Source organism: Ascaphus truei, chromosome 1 (genome assembly GCF_040206685.1).
Source record: "Ascaphus truei isolate aAscTru1 chromosome 1, aAscTru1.hap1, whole genome shotgun sequence".
NCBI classification, from domain to species: Eukaryota; Metazoa; Chordata; class Amphibia; order Anura; family Ascaphidae; genus Ascaphus; species Ascaphus truei.
Window position 1 is genome coordinate 345,801,633 of NC_134483.1, and position 18,396 is coordinate 345,820,028.

At 43.9% G+C, this 18,396-nt stretch overlaps 1 protein-coding gene across 3 annotated transcripts in view; it reads left to right on the forward strand.

Moving 5' to 3' along the window:
* TBCK (TBC1 domain containing kinase) overlaps positions 1 to 18,396 on the forward strand; it is a 245,872-nt gene that overhangs the window by 176,145 nt on the left and 51,331 nt on the right. For 2 of the 3 annotated variants that reach the window (XM_075608520.1, XM_075608529.1), the window contains exon 24: positions 10,843 to 11,018. In XM_075608520.1, the coding sequence (XP_075464635.1) occupies positions 10,843 to 11,018 (176 nt within the window). Of the gene's footprint in view, positions 1 to 10,842; positions 11,032 to 18,396 lie in introns of all 3 variants that reach the window. The other variant, XM_075608538.1, reaches the window with a different exon arrangement.

Genomic DNA, 18,396 nt, shown 5'->3' on the forward strand with positions numbered 1-18,396 from the left:
CTATTACATTGGGCTACTACATTACTGTGACCAGTCGGGTGATTGGATTAATATCACCATCAACACAGCAGCTTTACTCACATAGGGTTACTGTATTGCTGTGAAGGGTCAGGTGATTGGATATAACTCACCGCTAGCCTCACAGCATTGCAGCACATGCACATCGGGCTGCTGTGCTTCTGTGATCGGTCGGGTGATGGTAATACCCAACTCACTGCACAGCTGCTCATTTAGATCGGGCTACTGTGCCATTTATACAAGTAGTTGACACTCATTTCTCATACAGGGATACGATTATATGTAAGACACCTATTGTCCTTTTCATATAGGTGATCTTTACGTATCCCTCTTGATCTCTATATGTATTAACTGCCTCGTCACAATTACCTTATGCAGTAGTCTATCCCTACTGACGGAATAGTGGCTACGTGCCCCCACAAAGGGATAGTCTCTGCAAGGTGCACCCTTGCTGTATCACCTCTTCCTATTTTTTGAGGATTACCTGTACTTATCTTTAGTTAGGGTATCAGTAGGCCAGTTTTTGTATATTTAGCTAGTTGGGTCTATCTTACCCACATATATCACTGGCCACTAAGGCAGTTAATATACAGCAGTGAATAATATTAACCCCTATTCCTATTAGGCTGTTATGTACAGCATAAGATTTTGACCAATTGTCATATCTTCCATATGCATTATCAACATTGCTATAAAAGCTATGTTATTTTGATTACAGTTACGTTTGTATGCTGTTTATTTTAAATCCCTTTATTTTATATTTATTGATGACAATAAAATGTTTTTAATACAATCACATTACCCATTCTGTGACTGAGTGCTCACTGACTAGGTTTCCTTTTTCTTCTAGTTTATGCCATTGTATCGTACCTAGAGAGCACCTCACTCCTATACTCTTTAGCTGTGCGGGCGCTCCCCCCTCCTTTTTGTGTGTAACAATTTCCTACTCAGAAAAAGGATCAGGTGTTCCACTCCCTCAAACTGTTGCGAGAGCACTGCCCCTAGCCCTATCTCTGAGGCATTGGTTTGTACAATAAAAGGCTTATCGAAGTCTGGGCTTCTAAGGAATGGACACTCTGATAGACACCTTTTTACCTCCTCAAAGGCTCTCTGGCACTCCCTTGACCATACCACTTGTGTAGCGGCACACTTTTTTGTGAGGTCTGTTAGTGGGGCTACAACTTCCGAGTAGTTGGGGATGAACCTCCGATAGTACCCTGCTAAACCCAACAGGGAGCGTACCTGCGTTTTTGTTAGGGGGGGTCGGAACTTCTTTCAGGGCAGCTACATTATCGGCTAGTGGCCTTACTTTTCCACCACCCACTGCATACCCCAGGTACTTGGTTTCCGCCTTACCTAAGGCACATTTCTTAGGGTTGGCTGTGAGCCCTGCCTCTCTTAGCGACTTGAGGACCGCTTTCAGCCTATTTAGATGGGCCCGCCAGTGTTTACTATAAATGACAATGTCATCTAGGTAGGCCGCGGCATAAGCCCTATGAGGTCTCAGTACTTTATCCATGAGCCTCTGAAATGTGGCTGGGGCTACATACAGTCCAAATGGCATTGTCACAAACTGGTATAAACCCATGGGAGTGGCAAAGGCTGTTTTGCACTTGGACTTTTCCTCAAAAGGTATTTGCCAGTATCCTTTTGTTAAGTCCAGCGTGGATATATATTCCGTGTTACCAAGGGCGTCAATTAACTCGTCCACCCTTGGCATCGGATATGCGTCAAACTTGGATACCGCATTGACCTTTCGGAGGTCCACACAAAATCTTACCTTCCCATCGGGTTTAGGGACCATAACTAGTGGACTACACCACTCACTGCATGATTCCTCAATCACGCCTAAATGTAACATTTCTTGTACCTCCTTCTCTACCAGGGCCTTACGGCTTTCAGGCGACCTGTAAGGACGAGAACGTACTTTTACCCCAGGTGCTGTCTCTATCACATGTGAAACTAAATTAGTTTGCCCTGGTAAATCAGAAAAAACATCATTGAATTGTGTAATTATTTCTAACAAGTCCCCTTTTTATTCAGAGGACAATTGTCTACCCATTGGGATTTTATCGTCGCCCAAGATGTTCTCCCGTGGGGGCTGAGGACCCAGGTCCGTTTCCTCCTCCATCGGATGGATGAATAGAGACCACTGCACCTTCCAGGGTTTCAGCAAGTTCACAACGGTAAATTTGTTTACCCTTCCTGGACCCTGGTTGAGCGATCTCGTAATCCACATCACCCGTGCGGCGGAGTACTTCAAATGGGCCCTGCCATTTGGCTAGGAGTTTACTCTCATAACTGGGTAATAATAACAACACCTGGTCTCCCGGGTGAAACACTCTCATGCGAGCATTCTGATTGTAATGTCTCTCCTGAGTGTCCTTGGCTGATCTAAGATTCTCCCTAGCAAAATGGCCGACCACATCTAGGCGCTTCCTAAGGTTTAGTACATATTGCAGGGTATTCTTAGAAGGGGACCGCTGGTCCTCCCAGGACTCCTTTAGGAGGTCTAGTATACCCCGGGGTTGGCGGCCATACAGCAGTTCAAATGGAGATAATCCCGTGGAGGCCTGGGGACCTTCCCGCACTGCAAACAGCAGAAAAGGGAGAAGTTCATCCCAGGCTCTCTTCTCTGAATCTACAAATTTCCTCAGCATCCCTTTTAGAGTTTGGTTAAATCTTTCCACCAATCAGTCAGTCTGTGGATGGTAGAAAGATGTCCGAACAGACTTGACCTCTAGTAATTTTAAGACATCCTGCATCAGTTTAGCCATAAAATTTGTACCTTGGTTTGTCAACTAACCTGGGGAAGTCCAACCCGGGAGAACAGCTCCAACAATTTGTTGGCTACTTGCTTCGCCGTTGCTGTCCTCAGGGGGAACGCCTCAGGATATCTTATTGCATAGTCGACTATTACGAGAATAAACCTGTGTCCTTTCGCAAAAGTATCCAGAGGTCCTACCAAGTCTACACCAATCCTCAAAGGGAACGGACACCAAGGGTAGGGGAACAAAGGGGGCTGGTTATTGTCCCTTCGGACTAGTTAGCTGGCACTCAGGACATACCGCACATAACTTAGCGATGTCACTATGCATCCCTGGCCAATAGAAGCGGAACGAAATATGGTCCAAGGTTTTATCTCTACCCAGGTGACCACCTCAAGGGACAGTATGGGCTAGGGTGAAGACCGTTTTAACAAATGCCTTGGGAACCAATATTTGTCTGATGACCTCCCCTGTTTGTGTCTGCTTGTTCACCCTATACAGGATATCATTCGACAATTCAAAATGAGGGAACACCATTATCCCTTGTGCATTCAATATCTGGTCATCAATCTTTACCACTTTATCATATTGTTTGGCCAGGACTGGGTCTTCCCTCTTCCTCTGGCGAAAATCAGGGAGACATAGCTCTGGTAAATCCCCATGGCCTACCTCTCCCTCTTTCTGGCCATCCCCAGTCATGACTTGTGACTTATGCCTATTAGTATGGCCACCTTGAGTCCCAGATTTCTGCAACCAGTCCTGTTTTTCACAGCGTCTTTGCCTCCGAGACCTTGGAATCCGGTGTCTACTGGGGAACAGGTCTGCCGAAAAGGGGAACAGTTTACCAGGTTTCTCCTGAGTCCGAGAATGATGCTCCTCCTGAGAGACTAGAGCCATTAGGTTTGAAAAGAAAGCAAAACGGGGGCAGGGAGGCAAGGAGCGACTCCTACTTTGATCCTGGCCTCCTGACCTTTCACCTGTAGCAGGGTTTTGGCCGTCGGATACCATTTTACATCGCCGTGTATACACTCTATACTCCATGGGGGGTCAAAGGAAAGCATGTCAGGCGGTAACAGTTCCCGGAACACCAGTGTTTTTCCAGAGCCTGAATCTATAAGGGCCTGGATGGTTTTACCACCAATCTGGACTGGAAGTAGCCAGGGCTTGCCACTTTCTCTGGGGAAGGCCGAGGCGACTGTCCTGCTGAAGGAGCAATCCATCTGTGGACAGTCCACATGACGGTGGCCTTGTTCTCCGCAGTCCGAACATGGAGAGGGTTCCCTTGTCGGAGGGTGCCATGGATACCGATCAGCGGGACCGGATACTGGAGACCAGGCCTCCGATGGGTCCTGTGTGCGATTTCCTCTGAAGTTCCTCTCATTTGGCGACGAGCCGACATCAGGAAGTAGATGAGGGTCTCGGCAGGGACCAGCATTTGAACCCCTCCCTTGCTGGAACGGCTGCTCCTTCCGTATGACTTGGTTGCGTATGGATGGGCCTTAGGTTCCCCGTTGGTCTGACCTCACTCTTTGGGCATCCGCAAGCGCCGGTGGAGTCGGATCCGTCGGGTCAGGGACACTCGCCTGCTCTTCGGCTCCAATGAGGTTCTCAACGAGTTGGACCGCCAATGCTAGGGTTTCAGCAGCATGGCGTTTTACCCAAGAGCGTGTGGAAGGGGGTATTACCTGTAGGAATTGTTCCAAAACAACTTGCTCAAGAATTGCCTCCTTAGTGCGCTACTCGGGTTGTATCCAGCGAGTACACAAGTCCAATAACCGCTGAGCGAGGACCCGGGGTCTCATCTTAGCGGTGAACTTCAGGCTCCGGAACTGCTGCCGGTAGGTCTCTGGGGTCAGACCTAAGCGATCCAGTATGGCGGCTTTTACTTGTTTGTAATCCATTGCCTGGTCCGCTGGGAGGCCCTGATATGAGGCCTGGGCTTCTCCTATGAGGAGCAGAGCCAAAGCGGTTGCCCAGCGATCTGCAGACCAGCCCTGGGCTTCGGCAACTCTTTCAAACGTCAGTAGAAAAGCCTCTGGATCCTTGTTTGGAGCCATTTTCCTCAGGAGAACCCGGTGTTTGTTCGCAAGTTCTGGACTTGCAGACTCATGGGATTGAGTCAGCAACCTGGCCATCCGCTCATCCTGTGCTTCCTGTTCTGGATTAGGAGCTGGGTTTGCTGCTGCAATAGTCTTTCATCTCTCTCTGCCTGTAGTCGGGAGTGCTAGCACAGAAACGCTTTTCAAAGTTCTTCCGTTTTTTTTGTGTGTGTGTGTGGCCATTTAACTGCAGGGGCCTCTCAAAATCCCGGCACTTCTGACACCATATGTTGCAGGGTACATGCAACCACACGCGAGGTTTCTGGATAAGGCTTATTTATTGAGCCTTAAAAATACAGCACACAAAAACAAAACAGCTTCTTTTCAGCATACAAAAACCCAGAGAGTTCATCAAAACATGCATTTGGAAGACAGACCTTATAGCAGTAATCTACTTCAGCGTTTCAGTCCTATCTCTTGACCAACAAGATATCCTCACGGAAAGAACGGAGCACAGCAATTGCAGTAAGAAGGGGGCTAGATACCGCTGTTAAAAATCCTTTATTCCATGGTAGACATCATGGCACGGGATATGTTAAAAGTCTCGAACGCGTTTCGGGCCGTCGCCCTTTGTTGACAAAGGGCGACGGCCCGAAACGCGTTCGAGACTTTTAACATATCCCATGCCATGATGTCTACCATGGAATAAAGGATTTTTAACAGCGGTATCTAGCCCCCTTCTTACTGCAATTGCTGTGCTCCGTTCTTTCCGTGAGGATATCTTGTTGCTGCTTTCTCAACGTGATGCACGCCGTGGGACTCACTACACAGGATTTCTCTCTACTGTGAGTACACCCATCCGTTTATTACGGCTGGTTATTCATTCACTGTTGTCTTTTCTCCAGGGGGGATACAACATACTGTGTTACTGGGAGGTCAGAGATTTTTTACTGACACTCAACAATATAATACAGTTCCCCCATACTTTAGGAGATATAATCAGAGACACATTTATATATATATATCTGTAGAGAGTGGTGTCTCCCTGTTTCCCTCATTGAGAGGCATTATTTCAAATGGACATTTAAAGATTTCCTGCAGTTGAGCACGGTACACTGGGAACGCTGTGTCCTAGTATCTACAAACTATCTCTTGACCAGCCAGCCTCTGTATGTACTGTACAGCCTGGGGGTTTTAAAACACCTTGATTATGCAGCTGGGACCAAACTAATTGTCAGGAGCTTCCCAGCTGAGAATTAACCTCGTCACTGCTGCACTGCTTACCTACACATACGTCTGCCAGGCATAGAGCTGGTGACGTTCATTCACCCTGTCACACCCCCCCCCCCCTTACCTTTCAGCACTCCTCTCTCACTACACCCTTTCCCCTAGCCTCTTCGCTCCCTGACTGCCACAACCCTCACTGCCCCCTCCCCCAACCGATTGTGCCTCCTCTCGATTCTGATCATTTGCCTTACTCACCCCCCTCCACTTACTCAAGCTCCCCCACGACTCATGATCTGCCCCCTCCATAATTATCAGAAGACCTCAAAACTCACCTTTTCACCATCACATTCCATGATCCACCATTAACCTCCTATCCCATCCCCTCCCTCACCCCACCATCCCTAAAGCCCATGATTTCCCCTACACTTACCCCTACCTAAACCTTCCGAAAGTCTCTCCAAAACCCTCCAAAATCACCTGCCTCATCGATCCAATTGCCTCCACTGTCAGACCCATCACCATGCCACCAATGAGAAGAAGTCCAGACACCTGACCCCAACCCTTGCCCACTAAGCAAGCAAGCTTTACTAACTAAAGTACAGCGACCTGGATAAGGACGCTATATAAATGTTGTTATAAATAAATAAAACTCAGAAAGCAGAAGGGATTGCTAAGTGGCGCTTAAAGCAGCAATCTCCCGTTTATAGTACTTTTTACCTAAACTGGGAGACGTCCTTTATATCAGGAGTGCAGCAATCTTATCATTGATTCAGGAAACTGTTAAGGAAAGTCTTGATACATTGAGAAATCAAAATAACCATCGGTAGCGTAATTGCAGCAGAAACAATTAGCCAAGAGAACATTGATTGCTGTGATCAGTGCCCTCTTTCTATAGAAATGTATGTAGGAGGGGAGGAAATTGCCAATTTACTGTATGTTACCCTGTTTCCTAATTCTATTGGATCAATATTTCCACTCCGAGTAGAGCTCAAGTTCAGGCTGCTGTGCTGTGAGGAGGCTGAATACATGTAGGAGAGAATTTAATTTAATCTAATTACGTTTTGGTTCTTTTATTGTTTTTTTTGTTTGTTTGTTTTTTGCAGGAAAATAAAATAAAAATTTTATTGGGAGAAATATTCTGCATTATTAAATTATATATATATTTTTCAGTTCCCAGATCATCATTTTAAACGTTTAAAGAAAACTAATCTTGCTTCCTTGTTATGCATTAGCCAAAGTTTTTGTTTAGTTCCACGCCGTAAAACATATATCCCAAAACCCCGGTTGTAAATTTGAACATGATCAATGTGAAATCGTGAGGAATGTAACGCTTTGTGAGAAAACATAATGCATTGTTCAAGGAACAGTCACCTGTTCAGAAAGGGCAAGATTATAATCATGTTGTCTTTTTCAGCAAAAGCAGAAAAATATTTCGGCATTGATGGTAAGCTAGGAAATACTACCATCATCCCGTACTTATGTATATGTGGTATCCTCATTATTTTGATAGCTTATTGTAGGTTAAATGGATTTGGAAATATAGCTTAGTGCCCCTAACGCAGCTGTTCAGGGCTACTGACAAGTTTTATTTAGTTAGGAAATTAGTATGTGGGACAGAATTTCTGTACGTTTCTTCATTCTCCTAAATAGTATTTTTGTTCTGTCTCACTTTAGAGATATGTCAATGTAGAAATGAGAGCATTCACGATTCCTGTAATACTGCTGGGTGCTCAAAGATCCAGGTACAGTAATAACTGGTATAAATTCACAAAGCACAGAAGATGGCACACACAGGTGTAATGCTATTAGTGATAGTTATTCACAAGATCAATGTTTCGGTTTCATTATCGGTCTTTATAAAGGTACATGCTGGGACCGAAATGTTGATCATATAAATATATATTAGTTATAGCCTAGTCCATGGTGCGCTCTTCTGTGATTGATGAACCTCTTTGGAGGTGGTGGTTCTAGTTAGATTTCATAGGAAGATAACTAAAATATTCATCCATTTTTGATTAATGTCAATTTCAACTCAGAAATGATTTATGTATAAACTCCAAAGTGGATTTTATCATCAGTCTCTAGTGCATTGTTTTCTTTAACCTTTTTTTGGTTAAGGAACCCTATAATTATATTGTGACATTCCGAGGAACCCCAACACTCTGTTATAGCGCAATGCATTTTAAATTCTTCTGTATTTGGTACCATTTTGAAATTACCTGAAAATTGCAGGGAACCCTTTAGGGATGCCAGGGAACCCTGGTTGAAAAACACTGCTCTGGCTGTCTGATTTTAGTAGAAGATGTACTGAGCATTTATAATATGGTGTTTTAAAGCTGATTAATCCATTTATTGCATTTACAAAAAGAAAACCTATTTACTTAAAAATAATGAAAGAAGTAGATTTCTGACAAGAAAAACAAGTTTCTGGCTTCATTGTTTTCCAGAAAGCTATGTCTTTTTGGACATGTTACATTTAGGATACCGAGCATGTTATCAGATAACAGAACAACCATGCAGCTAAATAGTATTGTGACAATCAGAATATCGTTAAAAGCTGGTACCATCTCATGATGATTTGTATTTCTCGGGTTAACTGGTTTGTCTCATTATAGATCAGTGGTGTGAGATTAACCGTTATTTAGCAAGATTAAAAACTCCTATTATCTAGTCACGTATGCGTCGTGTATGGGATTTTCAGATCTCACTTATTGTCTTTCAGTGTTTTTATCCCACCTACGGGAAGATTGCTAGGAATCTCATGTTATGAGACTCCATGTTATCACATTACCAGTGCCTTTTATTAATCCTGTCCACTAAGATTGTAATGCTTTACATTTGTTGGGTTAATGTGGTAATACCCGTTCGTTTGCTAGACATGATACAAAGTACGTCAATAGGAGCACAGTAACACGTTGTGATAGTGAGTAGGCAACATGTGACACAGGTATTAGGTGTCTAAACTGCATTTAGGTTTCATTTAAATGTACATAGCATACCCGATTTACATCCATTGTTTAAAATGTTGTGGAATTATCAGTACAGCTCTCACGTTATCCATGAATCATGGATGGGGTCATACTAATACCCTTTCCATGTAATTGATGCTAAAGAAAGCGTTTCACTGATTTGTTCCAATGATTAATTTTGTTAACCATTATGACTTAACCCAGGGGTGCGCAGCTCCAGTCCTCAAGCCTCCCCAACAGGTCAGGTTTTTAGTATATCCCACCTTCAGCACAGGTGGTGCAGTCTTCGACTGAGCTTCTGATTGGGGCACCTGCGTGAAGCAGGGATATCCTGAAAACCTGAACTGTTGTGGGGGGCTTGAGCGCTGGAGTTGGACACCCCTGACTTAACCCATATCTTCCTTCATGCAGCTACATCATTTATGTTGTACAATATGCGAAGAGGTTTGTCCTAGAAAGCGACGTGTCTATGGGATTTGTAATGCCCTTCCTTCTAATCCTGTCATTCTGAATAATAACTGTATTTTCATTGAAAAAAAACACTTCATTGTATTTGTGTCGTGGTCGTATTACTGTGCCGTGCCATGTAAATGGAAGAGTATGCTACACCCTACATGATGATGTTACATAAATTGAATAAAGTACTATTATGTTCAAAACAGACTTCACATTGTTCCCAGGACTGTACAGTATTGATACGGACTCATTTGAATGCCTGTTGAACAAAGATATGGCATTTTGTGACTGAAACAGTATTATTCTCGATCCTTAGAAATACATCTGCAAAGTCTGCATAACAAGTAAACAATTATTGAAACAAGGCGGTGCTTCTCAGTGTGGCCTAGCCTGTAACATTATAAAAAAAAAATGTTATGAAAGTTTGTTTAGTATTTGTTGTATGCAAAAGTCTTCAACGATTCCTTTGCCAGTGTTTTCACATTTGTTACTACTGTAAGTCACAGGGGTTGGTAAAGCAAAGTGCCGCATTTAAGATCTATGTGTGGCCTTGTTCAGTCATCAAAAGTTCTGTGGATTACAAGAAGTTTTGCAAGGCCAGCAAAGGCATCCGCAATGTCTTGACCTAAAGTGTTCATAATCGCGACCCAGTTACAAAGCCATAGAGTGCTGTAGTAGTAGTAGTACAAGTTACTCAACCATCCCGCTAAGTGGATAAAAAATATTATTTTATTTAGACACGTAGATTGTGTATATTTAACTTCTCCCTCCCCCACCCTTTTCTATATTGCAAGATTGGAAACCAAAAGCGTGGTTTCCTGGGTGTCTCTCAATGCAAAAACAATGGACATCTGCAACTTTCTGTCAGAATAACATATTCAGAATGATGCAAATATAATTTAAATGGCCGCCATGCAAATAGTACTGTCCTATTATGCCATTAAAAATTCAAGTACTGTAAGGGGCAATGCTAGTGCAGGATATCACGTTTATTTCATTGGTACTAGAAGTACACATTTGTCAAGGTCCCAGAACTACATACTGTAGATTAATAGTTGACTGGGCCCGCAAATTAACACACTTTACTAGAAAAATCTAAAGAGAACATGGCATAATCGGATAACTCAAATCGTACTGATGAAGGGGTGGCCTAGCATGGTATCACTTTGTCTCAACAAAACTAGGTGTAAGCAGGAACTTAACAATAAAAAACAAACAGCCGGCGCCTCTAATAAGATAACTCAGTGAATATATTCTGACCAAATATAGAGTCCAATCACGGATACCAAACAGTCCTGAGTGGGATCTTGAATAACATCATGTTCTAAGCTTGTTAACATTATCCTCTTTCCGTCTTCTTTTAAGAGTCGAGAGCCCATCAAGTTAAGTGAGCTGAAGGCTGAGGTATCCCCACGAATCTCCGCAGAAGATCTGATAGACTTATGTGAGCTGACCATGTCCAGTCAATTAAAAGCAATTTCCAAAAAGAACAAATCCAGCAAGCCCAAGCTTCTTATGGTGGACATTCGAAACAGTGAAGAGTATCCTTTCAAGGTGTGTGTGTGTGTGTGTGTGTGTGTGTGTGTGTGTGTGTGTGTATTCTGTAGCCACAGGGTATATGCTACTGTAGATATAAGTATGGCCAGATAGCTGAACTCATCCCCCTTTGAAAGCACAAGACCTTTTTGTCTTTTCTTAACTTTATTGAGGGAGTTACAGAAATGAAAGGTTCTTGTGGATGTTGTAATGTAGGTAGAGAGTGCTTCTCTATGTGAAGTGCTTCTGTATCAAGGGACGGTCAAACGGATTGCTTTGCAAGGGAGTAAGAAAGAATGGTAGTACTCACTCAGTTGCAGGATAAGAAAAGGAAGTGTGTAATGTTTGTCACACAGGAATAGGGACAGGGCTAAGCTACCTGTGAAAACAGACAGGGGAGTATGGAAAAGTCAATTTAGCCAGGTGAATTAAGGGGTTGTCATGGCAACCAAGTTCTAGCAGGCTGGAGAATTGGGAAGTATCTAAATGTATCCATTCCCTCCTGCACTAGGAGTGATAGCTACAGGGAAAACTTACATCCAAATACTGTAAAGGTCTAGCAGGCAGAGCTGCAGAAAGGAAGAGGGGGGGAACAGAAATAGACCATACTGTTCCAGGACAGTGTGTGTGTGTGTGTGTGTGTGTTAGACTCTGCGGCACACTCCCTATGGCTCCCATCTCTGCCGCAGGCAGAGAGAAAAGGAGAAACTTATCAAATGATGGTAACCGTTGGTTGTCTTAGATACAGTTCCTCATACAGCCATTAAACTGTACTCATTGTCCCCACAGGAGCACTTAGAGACCCGTGCTAAGTGGTCAGTCATTCAGGAGTCTTTCACTATCATTTTGGGAAACCAAACCAGCTTGGTGTACACTTATAAAAATTCCAGTCACTTATATATGGGCCCAAACACATTACCCTGCACAGATTGCCTTTCCTCGCTGATAACACAGAGTTAACTGGTAAAGGAGTTAACGGTTTTAAATTAAAAATATTTTTTCAAGTCATATGACATAATTAGCCCTAATTACCTCAACTTTTATCTTAAATAAAACAACAATTAAAAATTTCTGTACATGACTTCTTTCTCTCTCACTCTCTGCTCCTATTTGCTATAACTGATACCTGGCTCACTCAGTCTGACTCTGCTCTGGAAGCTGCCCTCTCCTACGGTGGCCTTTCCTTCTCCCACACTTCGCGCCCTGATGGCAGGGGTGGAGGCGTGGGGCTCCTGCTCTCCTCTCTCTGTCGTTACCGAACCCTTCCTATTCCTCCATCTCTTGCTTTTCCCTCCTTTGAGGCTCACACTGTCCAGATTTTCTTTCCTCTCCCTGTTCATGTGGCGGTCATCTATCGCCCACCTACCTCTACTCATCCCCCTTCTGCCTTTCTCTCTCACTTTGAATCCTGGCTCTCTTTCTTCCTCTCCTCAGACTCCCCTGTTCTTCTCCTTGGGGACTTCAATTGCCACATTGATGACCCCTCTCTCCCTTGGGCTTCCCGCTTTCTTTCTCTAACCTCTTCTTTTGGCCTTCAACAGTGGACTGTAGCCAGCACCCACAACCACAACGATGGCCACTACTTGGTTTTCACTAAGAACTTCTCTCTCTCCGATTTCTCCATTTCCCCTTTTCCTCTCTCTGACCATCATCTCATCTCATTCTCTCTATCTCGCTTCTCCCCTTCTCCACCTCCATCTACACCCCGGTTCTGCAGAAACCTGCGCTCTATTCACTTACCTGACTTTGAGTCCACTTTACACTCCTCCCTCTCCTCTCTCAGCTCTGCTACAGACCCCGACAACCTGGTCAGGAACTACAACTCTGTCTTGTCCTCCTCTCTTGATCTACATGCCCCACTTTCTCTCTGCCGCACTCGCCCTTCTAACCCTAGACCCTGGCTAAATTCCCACACACGCATGCTGCGTTCCTCCACTCGTTCCTCTGAACGCCTCTGGAGGAAGTCTCATACTCCCGCAGACTTCCTTCACTACAAATTTATGCTATCCTGTTTCAACTCTGCCCTCTCGCAGGCTAAACAAGCCTACTTTTCTGCACTAATCAACTAGCACAAGTCTAACCCACGCCGACTGTTCTCTGTCTTTGATTCTCTACTCAAACCACCCTCGGCTGCCTCTCCTTCCTCCATCTCCGCTCAGGACTTTGCTGACTATTTTAAGGAAAAGGTGGAATCCATACATCAGAACATCCCCTCTGTTTCTTCTTCCCATCCTACACCTCTTCCTAACTCTCCTCCTGCCTTCCTTGACTCTTTTTCCACTGTCTCAGAGGAGGATGTGTCGCTGTTGATCGCCTCTTCTCCCTCTACCACTTGCCCTCTTGACCCCATTCCCTCCCATCTCCTAAAACCTCTTGCTCCTACTATAATCCCTACGCTCACACACATTTTTAACTCTTCCCTCTGCTCTGGAACCTTTCCATCCTCCTTCAAACATGCAACAGTCATACCATTACTCAAAAACAACAAGCTTGACCCTACCTGTCTTTCTAACTATCGACCTGTCTCCCTCCTGCCTTTTGCCTCAAAACTCCTTGAACGTCTTGTATTCTCTCGCTTGCTCCATTTTCTCAACACCTATTCTCTCCTAGACCCTCTACAATCTGGCTTCCGCACTGCTCACTCCATGGAAACAGCCCTCACTAAAATAACTGACGACCTCTATGCTGCCAAAGACAGAGGTCATTACACTCTGCTCATATTACTCGACCTCTCTGCAGCATTTGATACCGTGGATCACCCTCTTCTCCTTCACATTCTCCATACTCTTGGTATTCGGAACAAAGCTCTATCCTGGATTTCATCCTACCTCTGCCATCGTACTTTCAGTGTCTCTTCTGCTAACACCTCCTCTTCCTCTATTGATCTCTCTGTGGGGGTACCCCAGGGCTCTATCCTGGGACCTCTTCTCTTTTCTCTGTACACACTCTCTCTAGGTGACCTAATAACATCTTTTGCGTTTAAATATCACCTCTATGCTGACGACACACAAATATACTTTTCAACACCCGACCTTACACCTGCTATACAGACCAAAGTTTCTGAATGTCTCTCTGCTATATCATCCTGGATGGCCCTCCGTCGCCTTAAAACAACATGGCTAAAACAGAGCTCCTCATACTTCCTCCCAAACCTGGCCCTACTACCTCCTTCCACATTACTGTTGGAACTACGATCATTCACCCAGTAGCCCAAGCACGCTGCCTAGGGGTCACACTCGACTCCTCTCTCACATTCGCCCCTCACATTCAAAACATTTCTAAAACTTGTCGCTTTTTCCTCCGCAATATAACAAAGATACGCCCTTTCCTCTGTTGCTCGACTGCTAAAACTCTGACTCAGGCCCTCATTCTCTCCCGTTTTGATTACTGTAACCTCCTGCTGTCCGGCCTTCCTGCCTCTCACCTGTCTCCCCTACAATCTATCCTAAATGCTGCTGCCAGAATCACTCTATTCTTTCCTAGATCTGTCTCAGCATCTCCCCTCCTGAAATCCCTCTCCTGGCTTCCAATCAAATCCCGCATCTCACACTCCATTCTTCTCCTCACTTTTAAAGCTTTACACTCTTCTGCCCCTCCTTACATCTCAGCCCTAATTTCTCGCTATGCACTCTTGCGTTCTGCTCAAGGATGTCTTCTTTCTACCCCCTTTTTATCTAAAGCCCTCTCCCGCCTTAAACCTTTTTCACTGACTGCCCCACACCTCTGGAATGCCCTTCCCCTCAGTACCTGACTAGCACCCTCTCTATCCACCTTTAAGACCCACCTTAAGACACACTTGCTTAAAAAGCATACGAATAGCACTGTGAACATTCTGAACACATGATACATAAAGCTTGGCCCCCTGCAGACGCACTTACCAGAACTCCCTCCTACTGTCTCTGTACGTTCTCCCTACCTACCAATTAGATTGTAAGCTCCTCGGGGCAGGGACTCCTCTTCCTTAATGTTATGTCTATGTCTAAAGCACTTATTCCCATGATCTGTTATTTATTTGATTACCACATGTATTACTACTGTGAAGCGCTATGTACATTAATGGTGCTATATAAATAAAGACATACAATACAATACAATGGTTAAAAAGGTGGTAAATGGACGAGTGATTTCACTTTATTGCAACTTTTACATGTTAAGAGAAATGGGGTCTAGTCATTTCATGCATTGCCTGATATCACAGCCTTTGCTGTTTGTCCCAGTTACTGTATCTTTTGAGTTAAATGTCTACCTGACATTTGTTAGAGATATAACAAGTAATAATACCAACCATGAGCTGTCACTGAATCCTTTATTACCTTGTTTTTACACTACATGCAGAAGTGTGTGAGCTACTCTCTACATTTATCAACCAGCTTTTTTTGGCTACTGTCCAAATGTACGCACCAAAACACTTTGTTTTTCTTAATTACAGTGGGGAAAGGCCAGAGACCTCAGAGTATAACAGTTTGATTATAGCTTTGAGCTACATTACCAACACAAGGAATTTTTATACAATGGTGTAGTAGTCGTATTGGTCCTATAGGCTGTGATACCTTTTAACGCAGACACATTAGTGGTTTTCATAGATAATAATAATTGTTTGTTCTTGTATAGCGCTGCTAGTATTACATAGCGCTTTACAGAGACATTTTACAGGCACAGGTCACTGCCCCGTGGAGCTTACAATCTATGTTTTTGGTGCCTGAGGCACAGGGAGATAAAGTGACTTGCCCAAGGTCACAAGGAGCCGACTTTGGGAATTGAACCAGGTTCCCCTACTTCAAATCCGTGCCAGTTGAAGAACTCTAATGGTAAATCTCTAAAATGTGCTACAACCTGTACTGTACAGTATATTGGTTATATAGCAGGAGCCTTTATTCAATCATTGTACAAAATTTGACACCCTCCCTTGAATGGCTGCATACTTATTGCCTAATTTTTATTTTCTACCTTTTTTGTTACACGAGGAGATGGGAAGGTCTTTATCCACAAGGAGCTTAAAATACGTTTCACTTTGATTGCATGATAGTTCTCCTTTAAAGCGACAATCCAAGCCGGTGAATTTTTTAGCAACTTATTTTTATATAAGATTGAAGCAGGTGGTCTCCGGAGCTGAACCCCATTAATTTCAGCTCCAGGGACACCCTGCTTCCCGAGATACTTACCTCCGAAGTAGGTGCCAGTGGCAGCTCTCCTCGGTTACCAGGGATCACATAATGGCTGGTGTTTAAAGATCTGTGGGCCAATAGGAAGCCGTGACATCATTGGTGTGACTTCCTATTGGCCCATGTAACGCGGCAGCTTTCAACTTTAAAGCCCTATTTGCTCAGCCGGAGTGGCTACCGAAGCCATACTTCAGAGGCAAGTATTTCCTGAAGTAGGGGGTCCCCGGAGCTGAAATGAATGAGGTTCAGCTCCGCAGAGACCCCCTGCTTCAATCCTAAAAAAAAAAAAAAAAAAAAAGATTTGCTGGCCTGGATTGGTCCTTTTAACCTTTTCCAAGAGAAGCAAATCAGAGCATGATTTCATGTGGAAGGAAACTAACTCCTAGTAGTTACTGTGCAATACACAGATTGATGGAATGTTAAATGAACAAAAGACGACTTTGTTTAAAGGAAGCCTGGGCTTGACTTACTTGGTTACAATGTAAAACGGCAATCCCTCCATTCTAAGGGTGGGGGTAAATAAAGAAATCTCGTAGAAATCAAATGAGCTTTAAATCGCACAAGTGTCTTGTGATGTAAGCAGTTGTCTTTAAAGTGAATAAGAAGCCTATAAAATATAAGCCAATATTTTGGAAGCACAGCACCATTAAAAAAATATGTTTAGAATCGATATATAGACTTTTGTATTGAGAGTGGTACTGTAGCTCATCACAGACAAATCGTGACACCTCCTGGTGCCACTGTCCCTCCTCCCAAGGCAACATCATCTCCCTTCTCTGGTTCGAGTTGTAGCAACAAGTCCAATAAAAGTAAAGTTAAGCTGCTAGCAAAAATATCGTTTGACTTATGAAGTGGGGTTGCCCCATCACATATATCTTCCAGCACAGAGGACACTATGTTGATTAGTATTTTTTGGTTCAAAGCATCTTGAATAGTTTGATGGAGATTTAAAGGGAATCAGGTCAACTATTCCATAAGTAAAGGCCTCGCAGTGACAATGAAGTACACGCAGCATTTATGGTTATGAAACCCTGGGATAATAAGCAAATGACAAGGAGATATAGTGTAGCAAAATTGCTAGATTTATCTGCAGCTTAGATAGATATACAGGCCCCAGCTTGTAAGCTGCATTAGAAATGAGCTTGAGAATTGTTATAAGATTGAAGCAACACGCTGTCTATGCATCTTGCAAATTTCTCTGGCTAGCCTTGACTTGTAAAAGGCAGAGCCCATACATTGCTTTTACCAAGGAGACTATAAAACAAAACCACCTCCATAACCTAGCCCAGGGGTTACAAATGTGTGAGCTGCACGCTCTGTGTGTTGGGCTGTAGGTAGCAGAATGTCTGGCAGAACTTTAAAGGTGCTCTGATGGGACGGACTGAAGACAGAGCACAGCATTCCAGTTTAGATACGCAACAGAAGTAATTGATGCATGGCTTGTATACACATTTAAACAGTGCTAATTGCAGGCAACAGATGAATCAACTTTTGCCATTATAAATTTAAAGTAGCAATAACTCTAATTTTTACTATAATCGTTATTTGAAAAGCGCCGACATATTCCGCATCAGGGTACGGAGATTTGATCGTTACATAAACAGAGTTGCATACAAATAATAACAAACTAGCACTACAGATACGAGAGTTACTGTAAATGAGGGCCCTTTTTGTGAAAGCTTACAATCTATAAGGAATGAGGGACCGTGTTGAAACAAAAAGGTAAAGTGGCTGCTCATTGTGGGACGGAGTGTGATTCAGGGTGGAGCATGGTCCAGCCGCACAGCTGGTCCCAGTACGGTTTGAGGGTGGGGATGTTAGGGCGTGTTACATAGTGTTGAGATTGGTCCAGCCGCACAGCTGGTCCCAATGTGGATGGGGGGGGGGGGAAGGGAGGGGGAAGTTGAAAGTTAGATGTTTGCCAGATAAGCTTCCTTGAAAAGAGGAGTATTGGGGGAGTTTTTAAATGTCTGAAAGTTGGGGGAGAGAATGATGGTGCGTAGTAGGGAATTCCAAAGAGAGGGGGCTGCACGGGAGAAGTCCTGCAAGCGGGAGTGAGAGGGGGTAATAAGGCAGGAGGCTAGGCAAATGTCATGGGCAGAGAGTATGGGGCCTTTAAGGGTATATTTGGGAATGAGGGCAGAGATGTAAAGGGAGGCGGCGTCTTTGAGAGCTTTGTAAGTCAGAACTAGGGTTTTGAATTTGATTCTAGAGGATATGG